The sequence below is a fragment of the Hyposmocoma kahamanoa genome, unplaced genomic scaffold (assembly GCF_003589595.1).
Source record: "Hyposmocoma kahamanoa isolate Upper Pololo Valley unplaced genomic scaffold, ASM358959v1 65, whole genome shotgun sequence".
NCBI lineage: Eukaryota > Metazoa > Arthropoda > Insecta > Lepidoptera > Cosmopterigidae > Hyposmocoma > Hyposmocoma kahamanoa.
Window position 1 is genome coordinate 11,328,540 of NW_020653853.1, and position 14,894 is coordinate 11,343,433.

Sequence of the window (14,894 nt, forward strand, 5' to 3'; positions counted from 1 at the left end):
CACTCGATAAATGTGCAGTTTGTGAAACGAGTTACAGTTACGCTTTGCTATTGCTTCGGTTTGAAGTATGTTCGATATATTTAGCGGTAGAGCATTGTCGATGAACTTCCCTTCATATTTTTTTCCTCGCTTGGGACTGGCTGCAAATTATTACTTAATACATATTTGTTTTTGGGTAGATGTGCCTTTAAATTGCCCGTGCTTGATTTGTAGCTGTAAAGCTACAAATCAACCGCTTAATAGACATTTTCATTTTTTAATTATAGTGTCTTTGGTAAAATAGCCCCACAACATATATTTTTGGTAAAATTCCTATACAAATTATTTACAATATATATACACACTACACACTAATTTGAAACATTTACAGTTTATAAAACCCTCCCAATTATGAACTTAATCACAAAAATATTTTTTTTGCTTCAAAAACAACTTTTTTATATTTTAAAAACGTATTTCATAATAAGACGCGACTTCACATACGTAACGGCCAACTGTCAAGGACAGGTCAATTCAACGAGCTTGGTTGATAAAAAAAGAAAGATACGCGGAAGCTAATGAATAATATTATTGATAGGAATGAAAAGGAACTTTACTTAAAGAAATTAAAAATTACAAGATCAGCGTAAAAATACAAAGCAGTATAAGAATTAGAAAGCGCGTCTGTTTCCAAAGCGAGAAGCAAGCAGAGTGCTCGATGTTCGGCGCGCAGTGCTGGGTTTTGAAGCGATGAGGTGCATGAGGCGGGGCGACCACCCCGCGGGGGTCGGCTGGCTTGCAAGGGTAACGAGGGATGTGCAGGCGCGGCACCGACGTCACTCATCAACTGAGAACCCCGGAAAGATTTACATAAATAGTAATGATTCCTCGTTTCGTAATTCTTACCGATTTCGTATAATTTGAATGTTCTCCATTGTTTTGTTCCTCGACCACGACTATCTACAATGGACTCGTTATTTTGAGTTTCACTGCCGGTTCATTGATTGGATAAACAAACACCATGGATCGCTGTTTGAATAGGTCGACGAACCTTAGATGACGAAACGATACTGTCAGTAATTTGTTAATGGCTTGGCTTGCACCGCAATTTGTAAGTACTCGCCTCCTATTTGTTAACTAACCTGGCCTACAGGTTTCCTTACTAGGTCTTTCTTTATCGTTACTCTTACAAATGACTGATACTAAACATTTAAAAGGTTCCTAAAGATTGTTGAAAATGTTGAAAGATTGTGTGCACTCACGAGAAATATTTACAATCCAGAAAAGATGCATCCGTATTCTTGGCAATTGGAGTAGTACGTATAGCTGCAGACCGCACTTTAAACAATTTAAAATTTTGACTTTGTGTTCTATATATATTTTAGAAATTTGTAAATTTATTAAACAACACACTGACTTTTACACTAACACTGACGACCTGCCTCAACGACACACTTTTAGACCATGCAATAGATTGCTTCTGCTACGATCTCGGCTACACATACACAACTCAAGTCCCCACTCGATGTCGGTGAGGATATTCAATGAGCTCCCGCCCATTATTAAAAACGAGGAAAAGTATTCACTGTTTCTAAATATATTAAAATTACATCTTATTAATAAATGCTATTACAATTTAAATGAATACTTTGATGACAAATAAAAATAATAATATTATAATAAATTTGAATAATAACTAAATGTTAATTATATACTATAAAATTATGCTACTGTAATCTAATTAAATTCAAACTTTCAAGTGACATAATTTTACTCATAATATGACGTATTTCTTTATTATTATATGACATTTTTTAAATATTATTATTTGATAAATAACAATTTTAATTAATAATTGAAACCTCGGCCTACCTCTGCTGTTATTGTTATCCCTAATAAAGGGTTCATATGTGTAGTAGCATTATTTTAAATTTAAGACATGTATACCATATGAATGCAACAAATATATTGAGTATTGAGTATTGAGTTTACATATAATTAAATATCTTAAACCATCAGTGATCATGATTTATTGACATTAAAGCTTTACTCATCTTTCAGGTGAACAGCAGTGACCATGTTTGCCAAGATTGCTGGTACTCGGCGCAAAGATCACCTGTTGAAGCACCAAGGCATATTGATGACAACCGTAGTGTTTGTCTCTGCTGTGAGTGTTCTTGCATCACAAGTCAGCCATCTTTTTCGCATGAACTCAAATTGTGAATTGAGAATTTATAATGTTATAAAAGAATGGATTATTCTTCGAACTGTATGTTGAATCAGATTACATGTTTTTATAATTACTTTTACTGTAAGCCAAATAGATTTTTTTAAATACTTAAATGTTTATGTTTGTTTGTTGCAGGTAGAAGTGGCACGTCTCATACTTGGGTGGCTACAGACCGAGCTGCTGTCCATATGGTCTCGGACTCATCAATTTGTTCACAAGGAAGCTATCCTGAATAAATACAGACATAGACACAAGATCTTCCCACTGAGCCTCCAAATGAGAAAGTTAGAAGCTAACAACCTGAACCTACTATTGTATTACCAGACTACATGAGAGCTATAGAAACGGAAGTAGGTGCTTTATTGAAAGATACCAGACAACAAAGAGGTACAGAGTGAAATATTATATCGCTGAGAACAGTTCCTTGTGATTGACATTTGATTATTGAAGCATGGGATTCTTTAGGCAGTCTGTGGTCTAATTATGTACCAGACTTTTACAGCAAAGCAAGCATATCTAGGATATGATATCCCTATAAGAAGTTCTACATCTTGGTTTACTGCATTTTCACAACATAGATTATATGGAGGACCAAGTCGTATATACAAATACATGGATTGGCTTGAATAACGTATTCTTACTGCTCAACAAAGTTTCTCAGCTATTGGAAATATCAAGAGCATCCCTAGCTTTAGCAGCATATTTGATGAAGCTTAGAACTGGGGATTTGGAATATAATTGAAATGAAATAAAAAACTGTTTTTCTGTTTAAACATCACATCCTTACCTGTAATCTTTTGAATTTCATAACATCCTCCAACTTTACAAATATGTAAGGGTTATACTCTGTATAGATAGTTATGGGTATTATGTGTGATGAATTATTAAAAGTTGTGGAACCAAAGTAGTTTTTGCTTATGATGTTAGTAATATATGCCTGTGAGGTTATATTTTACAAATATTGTAAAATACTAACAACCTCGCTGGACTATATTACTAACAACTTGGGTTCCACAACTTTATAATTCATCACACTTTACATTCACACAAAAATAAAAATTTTGAAATAGATCGCTCTAAGCAGTAATAAAGTAACTCTGCAAAAAGCAGGAGCGCGGGTAGGGGTCGTCTGGGAGGATTCTTGCTTGTTTGAACTTACTACCAGATACAGATCTAAACAGTGTCAGACAGTACAGTAAAAACTCAAAAGTTTATTTTTGGTAAATTATGTTTTGTAAAAAGTCATGGAACCAAAGTTGTCTATGATGTCAGTAGGTAATATAGTCCTATGTTGTCTTTACTATTTATAAAATAACCCTGTATATAAAAAAAAACAAATGCACTCCAAAAATCAGCTGTTAATTTTATTATAAGTTGTTACATAACCTCATTTTTACTAAATCTCTTATAATTGTGCTCTCAGATCGCCAAATTTCGTAGAATTTCCAGTGATGATATAACAATACACAAGCTATTTATTGTTATCACCTTCAACTTTTTACATCTTGACCCAAGATTGTATGAAAGCGTATCGATCTCCTTCTAGATTACCATGTAAAAAATCAAAATATTGTATTTAATCAAGCATTGACTAACAAATTATGCAATTTCAGTTTAAATTGTCTACGGTTTATTTCGATTACACCATCTAGTAAGTTATTAAATAATTTGGGTGCTAATACAAACATCGTTCTACTGCAATATTCCAAATTAGATGCATTAACATTGCATTACGCGTAATATTACTATCACATGAGATGTCTCATAAACTAACATCACTCCGTGATGTTACCGTTACAACATCACTCGCATTACTTAGACTATAAACATCACTCCGTAATATCACCATCACTCATTACACTAAGCATCACGCATCATAAACATCACACTGTAATATTAGCATCACGCGTACTGTTTCCGAGTGATGCATCTTGCGAGCAATGTGTGATGCTAACATCACGCGTAATGTTAGCATCACATTGCATCATTGCATCACGCCGCGTACTGTTTCGCGTAATGGGTGCTACGTAACATTACGGCACGATTAGCAATGTCCCATCAAGTAGTACATCGAAAATTTGCTAGGTGGCGCTATTAATATAGATATTTACGATAATTACTTCATATTGGGAAACGCCCAGAGCGCCCCGACGTGGTCTATGTAATGGGTAATGTTATGATGAGTAATGCATATTTTTCCAAAGTGATGCGTGATATCACAGTACCGTGTCGCGTGATATCACCTTTGTAATATTACTTACATTACTTACACATGTCTACACTCACTCGTGCACGCGGCAGTTGACGCGACGTGACGTCGATATGAACCGAATTTTACCGGGCTTTATAATACTGTCAAATCAAAATGTACTCTTAGCTCGGACGCTCTGGACATGAAAAGTGACCCATATTTAAGGTCCGGTTAGTAACCAGTCACTCGGACGGAATAAATAGTTTCATTTGACAACTAAAACCCAAAAGCCGCTACTGTACCGATAGCTAGTTTCAGAAACTGTTTACGTTCTGAAGCGCCCACCACTAGCCGACAGCAGGCCCCATCGTGACGCGACCCAGAGTGCATGTCTCACTTAACGACCGAATACTATATTTTGTTCCTCAACTTAGTTTTAGTTTAAGTACATACGTTACACTTTAGGTTCCTACTCTTGTAATCTTGAAAACCGAGGACTTTGTAGCCAACGATCAATTATTAACTCTGTACCACCAGTTGCCGCTGCGGCCGTTATTTATTTATTTATTTCAGACAATCAACGGCGTTTCTTAAATAATACGTAACAAAATAAATTATTTTTGTTTGTAAGGCTAATAAGAGATCGCCCCGCGTTATTTAGAAGGTAGTCGGTAAAAAGAATTTCAACATAAAAAAGTAGCAATTGTATCCACTAAGAAAAAACAATAGACAGAAAGGTAGTAGACAGAATATGGTGTATAATTAGCTGGTTTGTCAAATTAAATAGGGAAGTTAGTGACAATATTATTATTATGTATACGTATTATTATTATTATTATTGTATTTATTTTAAACTCTATTATTATTATTATTATTATCGTATTTATTTTAAACTCTCGCCTCTCCCAAGGCCTAAAAAATTAATTATTATTATTATTATTATTATTATTATTATACAAAATACGAAATTATTAAGTGCAGTGTCCCCGCTTTTGGGTAAGTGTGAACAAGTAGTACTTTAAGAGGGAGCATGCCTAAAAAGTTTTGACGTTGGCTCCGCCCAAATTTGTGAAACCAATATATGCCTGAAGTTCGCGTGACATGCGACAGGAGATGTTGAATTTTGCGCATTAAAAGTACCAGATTCGTTTTAGCGGAATAACTCTAAAACTAAAGGGATTTAAAAAATCCTTAGTGACAGTTGTCGATCACGCATAAATATAATTAATTATCTAATTTTTGTCCTAATAACATGTAGCATTTCGAGCATAAATCGAAAAAATGTGAAAATTAGATGTCATTTCGTGATTTTTATCTATCGAGGAAACTTTATTGTTTTATGTTTCTGATTAATGTCTATGCTTGAATATATCGTGTAGTTACTCATACAATATTTTATTTTTAACTTTAAAGTGGATATACCCCTTATAATCAAATCGAAGATTAGGAATTTTTCCTCTGCTCCCTCTTAAGTAGTATTTAAGTTAGAGTAATAAATAATTGTGTCGTGCAGCTTATTGAGCTTGCTTAATCAAAATGGCTTATAGCGATTTTGCACATCAGCTTCAATGTCAATTCTGGGTCAATGTCCTCCAATATTATTTAAAGTCATAGTCATAGTCAAGGTGCATATATGTTTGTCCTAATTTGGTGGAACTAAATTCCAGGTTTTACGATACGGGCTACTGCTACCACAGGCGCAAATTGGAGTCGCCCCTAGAATCTCATCTAGTGCCACTGACATCCAATAGGGCTAGCACGACAGGGCGGGACTCAAAGCGCGAGACACTGGTATTCTTGCATAGAGATTTCACTATTTATGTCGCTCACGCGCATGTCGTACCTAGTTGTGCTGGCCCTACAGGGGCCCCGCGAATGGGTTCCCGACTTGTCGTGGTGGGGGGCTCTAGTAGCCGTGGTCGATTTCATCCCACGGTGAAGCTAAGAGGAACTCACGGGCCGGCCTATGGAGCTAGGCTGGGCCGAGGAGTACCGCGCGGGCTCGTCTTGATCTAGGCCGAGCGGGTCCGCGCGTACGCATGCGCGGAGGAGGGTCGCGGGGGAAGAGATGTGTCGGTGTGTCGTTGCCGCTCGTCCTATCCTCCGCGACCCAGGCGGGGCTGCACCGCTTAGGGTGCAGATGCAGCGGCGGTGGGGCCGCGGGGGAAGAGACGTGTCGATGTGTTGTTGCTGCTCGTCCTGTTCTTCGCGGCCGAATTTGAGCGATTGGCCCGTGTGGTGGGCGCTCCAAAGGACTCTCTACGGGGAGTCCACTTTTGTTTTGTTGTCAGACGTGACACATTTTAAACCCATCAAGGGTTTTAGTGTCTTAACTACATGTTACTGAAGTTGTAAATTAAATGAAGAATAAATAAATAAAAAAAAATAAAATAAAAAATAAAAAAGATGCGCGTAGGGTGTTGCGGCGGTGTCTACCAACAGATCCGCCGCGGGGGCTGGGGAGAGAGGGGGAACTAAAAATCATTGATCCCGTGGTTTGCCGCCCTTACAGGTGCAATATTTTCGGTTACTGTTTATATTTTTTTTCTAGTTTTGAAATGAGAAATTCATTGTAGATTGGAAGCTTTTTATTAATTCCATCCACTTTGTAGTAATTTTGAAAATAAGCTTCTTTCAAATAATTCACTTAGATTTTACAATGACAGAAATCACTAAGCTTTCCGATTTGATAAATTGTTAGTAACAAATAGTTTCATTTTCTAAACACTGAAAAAAATACTAAAAGTTCCCATTCTTTATTAATCGTAATATTTGATATTTCTGGCACCTTCAATATAAATGTTGTCTTTGAAGTAATTTTTCATTGCATGTCTCTCGCAGTGTTCTAAAGGCACTTCCACGTAAGCTGAAATCAAAAGGGTTAAGGTCTAATATACTTCCGATCAGATAAATATAAATATAAATAACGCACACACTCAACATAGCCCCGCACTAGGGAAACCCTGTGTCGCGGGTGCCATGGACACACACATAGACAACCACAAATTACACCCAAACTCACGAGAGAAATAAATGTAGGCCATACAAATATTTCTCCCGGCCCGGGAATCGAACCCGGGGACCTCTGCGTGGCAGTCCGGTATGGTAACCGTTCGGCCACGGAGGCAGTTAAGATGAACAATGAAGTGATTTTACTTTTTTAATAGATTTCTATTGAATTCAAATTAAATTCCTTAGTAGTCTGGATCTAAAAAGAATTTACAACAAATTCATAACCATCTATCATAGATTGTTTCAAAATGATTAAACAAAATTTTAGGAACGTTACCAATATTTTTTAGTAATCTCGCAAAACCTAATTATGCACCGGACTCCTTCATGTACGACCGGCATCCACTAACAGGACGGCACGGCAGGGAGACTTAAGCTGACGAATAGCTAATTATATACCTTAATGTTGACATTGCAGTTGAAATTTCAATTATAATCGTTGTAGCCACAAAACTGCGGTAAGTTTAGGGATATCGAGCCGGCAGCCTTCGGGATGTTTTAGCAGGCTACCTAAGTTTATTCTCCCCAAATGTTTCTCCTTCTTTGAACATAGTTCTCTTCTTCTTCAGCAAAACTACCATTTTCTGATATATAAATGCTAATAAACCAGCTTGCAACGTTACGACTGATTTTAAGAGAGGCAAAGCGCAAGCATGATGTCGCGACTGTATGCCTCAGGATACCGCGACATGATTGCCATCAATATGTGCTTGCATGTGGGAATGCCGAAGGATCCCTTACTAGGCCGTCACGCTAATGGGCGCCAGGGCTTCGCACCGTACACAGAATTTTTGTAACGTAATAAAAAGATACAATGGAATATGTAAATAATACCTATTTACAATATCGAGATTTTTCAATCACATAGCGAACAAAACGCAAAAAAATAATATAAAACACATCTTACACTCAATATCATCGTCGCCCCTGCAGTTCAGCATATCCATATGGCACTGGTTCCGGAAAGACCTGTACACATAGGACCTAATGGTGTTTGCTCCACACACAGGTCTATAGTAATTTGCACAGAATACTGGGCAGGAATCTTCCTCAGATCTTCTGGATATCAATTGCCTGTTGTGATATTTCACACAGAATTCCAAAGGTGTTTGAATATACACTGAAAAAAAAAACATAATAATAATGATGTGTTATATCTGTCTCTATGTCTTTCACTCCAGAAGCAGTACCAGACCAGCAGAATTCACTCAGGGATATTACCCAGAACATCCAGACCAGAATCAATTTGGAAAAGTTCGTTTCCCAAGTTGGTCTGTTAACTCTGGAAACTAGGATATCCTCGTTCAGCACCCACAATGCTTTGGGCCATCAAAGTCATCACAATAATAAGAAAGCAAACAATGAGCACAACCATTTCAAGGCGAACTAATGAAATTTTTGATGTCTTCTACTCAATCACGTCGAATCCATTATTGAACTGAATAACATACATAACCAGGTCTTAATATTGGGTAAGATTTTTTTTTATAATTAGCCTGTATGTGAAAAAAAAAGCAAGTAGAAACTAGTTTATTTATTTTACCTTAAAGAATACAAAGGGAACGTTTGTTGTTTGCTGATAGAAATCCAATAAGTAAATAAGCTTTGATAACACAGTTAGGTAAACAAGACTACAACCTAACAAGCGCGACATCGTAATACGCAGTCAATAACTAGGTCATAGATAATAGAATAAAAATATACAAAAATAAGTTGAGTTTTTATTTTTGTATATACGAAATTTTATAAAACTATGAAACGCATATGAAATACTAATCACACATAGGGCCCGCATGAAGCACAATCTAAACTGTTTTCTTGGAAGAGAGCAACAGTAGGGCGCAAAGTTATTGATACTATAAAGCACATTTAGTAGCAGAAGAGCTCATTGTGAAAGAGTTCCTATAGGATTGCCACCATACCTATTTCTGCCCCCAAGTTTTCCGATTTTGAAAGGTAAGGGTGCTGGTGAAATTAAATGACAGGCACATCGGTCTTGTCAATTATGTCTCAGGGTGACAGAAGCAGTAACAGTGCCTTTCAGAGCTTTGCGATTTAAACCACTGATGTCTTGCAATGTCACTGCAACTGTTATGGATAGGCGTGTAGCTTACTACCAGGCGCACGACTTGTTCGTCCCGTCACTTGTAGGGTTTTTCAACAAGAACTTTGTTTCGTAAATCAAAATAAAACAATAAATATGATGACAACGATTCAAATTTTCATTGTATCAAAAAAGTAAGGTTAGGCAATTATGAATGAAAAATTATATCTGATAAATGTCCACCACGACCAAAGTTATACAGATGTCGATTCTTTCATCAAAGTTTTTAATCACTTGTTGACAAAATGGTGGGTCCATTTCGTTAATCACGAATTTTCAGTTTTAATGCTGCAATCGATTCGATTGGCTCCGTATAGACTCTGTCTTTAACATAACCCTATAAAAATAATCCAGCGGTGTTAAATCACATGATCGAGCTGGTCACATAACGGCTGAATTTCGTGAAATTATGCGATCGTAAAATTTGGTTTGCAATGAATTCATTGTTTCGGTGGCTGTGTGACTTGTGCCGTTGGCATTGAGCCGTTTTTCTTCAAAAATTAAAAAATAAAAACATAGTACCCTATGTTTTTACTATACATTCCGCCCCAGGGTTTCGAACCGTTCGCACCGCTAGTAAAAAACTTTATACTTTTTTTAAACATTTTTTTTTTACGTCAATGACGGAACAGGGTTCTTATTATCTTCCTACCCCAAAACTAAAAGAGGTAATTTTCTCATCAAATCATGATACGGTAAACAAGGGTAAAGATTTGACGCCAGATGTTACGAACAAACATGTAATCCAATCACGATTGTTTGTGTTAAGTCGGTATACAGGGTGTACATAACAAGAGGTCCAACCGTAAATAGCCGACTCTTTTTTCAGAAATAAATAAACGTACGATGTTACTAAGCTCTCAAAAATCAACATTCTCCACTAATTGTTGTATGTTAAGTTGAATATTCTGATTTTCCCTTGTCTAAGCTGGTCAAGCAGCAAAAACCATAGATATAAATCCACATGTGAAAAGAAGCCCAAACAGACTTGTTGTAGAGCATACCTAAAAGTACAATATACTTAAAGTCTCTGCTAGACATGCATGACTATTTGTAAGAAACTACAAAGTGAAATAAAAAACTGACATATTCAAGAATTACCACTGAATTATGAATAACTAACAAAGGCTAATTATTAAAAAATACAGTGTGAATAAATATTCAGAAAAATAATTTTGTATTTATCGAGTTCTTAGGTATTCGCGATTGTTACACATAGGAAATGAAACTATTTTTCCGGATTTAAATCGCGTATATTTGTTTTTTGAAACAAACCTTTATAAAATAAATAAACAAACAAAGGTTTGTTTGAAAAAACAAATATACGCGATTTAAATTCGGAAAATTTGTTTCATTTCCTAATTTTGAATTATTTTAAAATATTATGACATCCTTTTTGTAATTCTTGACATATTTAATTTGTAAAATTGTAACTTTCGATTTTCTTATTTATTATTGTACTACTACTTACAATAATTTGTAGTAGTCGTTTAAGATTTTGTCATTACACATTTGTATGATATTATTATGTACGCGAAACATGTTTGTATTGGCACTGTTTTCTTTATCTGTTATACAACTTTTGGTATACCATGTTTGTAGCAAATAAAAGAAAATAATTATTATAAGCTGCAGCTCAAGATGACAAGTATTAAACCAAAACCTTGCTCTGGAAAATTTGCAGAAAATTAGAATTACAACAGCCAAGAGAGAAACGATATACAACTCGTAATCATACTTACTAAAAAAAAATATTTTAAAATGGTTAAAAAAACTTTGTTTGTTTGTTTCATGTGGTTCGTATTATTTTTATTGTGTGATAAAAGCAACTTTGCTGTATCACATGTGGCTGTATATACCAAAGACACGAGTTTCCGAGAGGGAAGGAACGCATTTTGAAAAAGGACACAAAACACTTTTTTGTTTCATCTGCTTTTGCAACATAATCAGCCGTGTAGATGGTTACAGCTTGTAAAGAGCCCAAAACGTTGGTTGGTTGGTATATGAAGATACAAATATACGCAATTTGGACCCGAAAAATAGTTTCATTTCCAAACTCTTCCTTGTTAGAACTGTGATTACCAGTTGAAATATAGTCACAAAGGAGTACTCTTCGGAGAAACGAACTCGTGTCTCGATGATTTAAAAGATAATTTTTTTATGATACTATATGATGGGACGTACATGTCGTGCGCCTGGTGTTAAGTGACACGCCTGTTCATGAGTCGCAGTGCCACTCAGAGTTTTCAATAGCAAAGATCTGAGGGACACTACCACTGCGCCGGTTACCATGAGATATAACTTGACAAGTCTCATGTGCTTGTAATTTCACCAGCACCTTTACCCTTCAAAACCAGAACGCATTAATGCTCACATTACAGCTTCTTGGCAGAAATAGGTAACGTGACTTACCGCCCTGGATGAACTCTGGGCTCCTATTCCTACTACTACTACAAGATGGTATTATTATTGTATTATTTATTATTGTACCATTCTATGATCACACCTTTATGTTGCCCCCTGTTGTATGTATATGTTGTGGCTTGGAATAAACACGTCAAAATAGAAGTTTGATGGAACTTAGTATATCTTTACTTAACGGTTATTGGAAAATTGAGTTGATTTATTTTATATGTATGTGTGTATATATATAAACATGATGATTGACTCAGATAATATATAACATAGATAGGTGGTGTTTGATATTAGTTAATGTTCTGTGATTTTATCAGTTGTGACGTAGTAAGTGTAGTATACTTGTTTAGTAGTAGTGTCCGGTATTCTAAGTAAATGTACTTAGAATAATTATATACAATAAATATTCAATTTTGTAACCGCATTCGTTGGTTTCACTCGTCTCCAATATCCCCGGCTACCACCGTCCCTACATGGCGACCCTGCCTTATTTGGATGCGTGTCGCGCAACACAGTGCAAACCTACCAGTGAACTGTGACTGGACCCATTTGAAAACATGTGTAAACCAGCAGCGCCGAGTCCTACAATCCCAAATACTGAGGATAAACACGATATTATCACTCAAGTTGAATACAGCAATGTATTGAATCAACACGCTCATGAAGCCGTCAATTATATGAGTCATATAAGTTTAACTTTATGGCTTTTAATTGCAGCCATACTTCTGGGGATAATTTTTTTTCACTATACGCGAGCTATAGTGGTAGAATACCACAAAAATCAAGAAGCTTAAATATGTATGTACATGTGTGCGTGTAAACAGTGTTTAAAGTGAAAATGATACAATTACGTGGTAAATACGTGAGTGGATATTCATTAATTAATCAATAGGCGAGAAGGACTTTAAGTTTATTTTTATGGTATGGAAATAATAAAGAATTTACATGAGTCTTTATTACAAATAAGAACTTATTTAATTAAGATAGGACCAATACGGAGAGAAGGTGAAATAGTGCTTAAAAAATTTGAAGAAGCGAAAAAACTACAAAAAATTTTGCGTAGTAAAATAGATGAGATAAGCAAAGATACAGACAGTGGATTAATAAAGGAATAGGAAATTAAATTAATTAAAGAAAGGATTAGTAAGTTTAATGTATTGTGCAATGAAATAGAAGAATTGTGTAAAGTTACAAAAAAAATTATGTAATACAATGGAGTTTGATCTTAAGACTGCGTTAAATTTATTCCCAGTACTAATGATCGACGATGAGACAAGCATCAAGCAATTAATTGCCGGAATGATAATAGCAGCTAGAAATATTAGTACATTAACAGAGGCCATCCAGGCAGCTAAAGACGAGGATATTGCGACTTCCTCAACCTCGGGCGATATTTTTAGTATGGATTATAACAGACGTGACAATTTCAGATGCCGTTGTAACAGGCGTTAACAAAGCGCACCCCATTACAACTACAACCATACTCGAGGGAATCACGGTAAGAGCAACCAGAATACCAGCCCCAGGAGCAGAGCTACGGTGCCAGAGCATTCAGTCGTGACACCTGGACAAGATCTCGCGGTGCACGCGGAGGACGTGGTCCACGTACAGGTAGGAATTAAAGTGAAGAATTTAGTAATTACCGTAGGCGTAGTGGTAATTTCCACGTGAATGTTGCAACGACACGTAATCCCGAATTAGAACAAAGGATTACAACTAACGACACTTCGGAATTTTTTCGTGACTAATGATATCATCATGTCTTGCCAGAATTCACTTCATGTCCAATTACGTTTCAATAATCATAATCATACTTGGCTAGTGGACACGGGTGCATCCATTTCGGGCATTAAACATAAACACATTGAGGAGAATAATATTTCGTATTGTAAGGAGAGAAGAATAATAAATGGAATTGGTGGTAGAGTAGAAGCAATTGGATATGTTTATTTATCTTTAGAGGCCGAAGGTGAAATATTTGAACACAAGTTTTACGTTTTTCATTCACTGCCATGTGAAACAAGTGGTATTTTTGGACACGATTTTTTGAATAAATACTTCGCAGTTCTAGACTTGGAAAATAACAATTTGAAAAATTACTAGCATACTTACAAATAATGCAATAAGATTCATCATAAAAGATCACAAAAAAAGATCACAAAAATCCCACCTTCACGATCAGAAAATACACATTTTATTTCATTAAATTTGGAAGAAGATAGTATTGTTTATTCACAAGAAATTGAAAAGGGAGTATTTTTAGCAAGCTCTTTAGTACGACCAACATTAGGTAAAATACCTATCCAAATTTCGAATACAACAGAGAACGAGATCACATTAGAAATAAATGAGCTGCAAATAGAACCTTTAAAAAATTATGAAATACGTTCTTTCGAAAAGTGTAACGGAAATGCCGAGAGAGTAAAAAAAATATTTTCTCAAATAAATATAGACATTTAAATAGTGAGGAAAAGAAATCTATTGAAAGTATTTGTGCAAAATTTTCTCAAATATGTCATCTTGTGTGCCAGGCGACAAACTGACGACTACGAGTTTACGTAAACAATCTATTTATATTAAACCAGGAGTAGCACCGGTTTTTACAAAACAATATAGAGTTCCTCAAGCTCAAAAGTTAGAAATCGAAAAACAACTTAAAAAATTATTACACTGTTCTAGTCCAATCTTGTTGTGCCCAAAAAATAGAATGGAAAGGAGAAAAAATGGCGTTTAGTTGTGGATTATCGGAAACTAAACGAAAGTGCACAAGATGATAAATACCCGTTACCAAACATAGTTGAAATCTTAGATTCTTTATCGGGAAGCGTATATTTTACAACTTTAGACTTATTTTCGGGTTACTATCAAGTAGAAATCGAAGAAAATTGCAGAAAGTACACAGTTTTTAACTCTGGTCAATTTCAAATGAAACGGATGCCAATGGGTCTAAAAACCAGCCCAAG

The 14,894-nt window shown here is 35.7% G+C and overlaps 1 protein-coding gene across 1 annotated transcript in view; it reads right to left on the bottom strand.

Annotated features, from left to right (window-relative positions):
• Nucleotides 1-6,981: 6,981 nt before the first annotated feature.
• The window catches only part of LOC113231463, a 14,028-nt gene continuing 6,115 nt past the window's right edge, over nucleotides 6,982-14,894 (bottom strand). The window contains exons 3-4 of the mRNA XM_026465790.1: nucleotides 8,320-8,532; nucleotides 6,982-7,266 (exon numbers count right to left, since the gene is read on the bottom strand). Coding sequence (XP_026321575.1) covers nucleotides 7,160-7,266; nucleotides 8,320-8,532 — 320 coding nt within the window. The 3' untranslated portion in view covers nucleotides 6,982-7,159. The remainder of the gene's footprint in view (nucleotides 7,267-8,319; nucleotides 8,533-14,894) is intronic.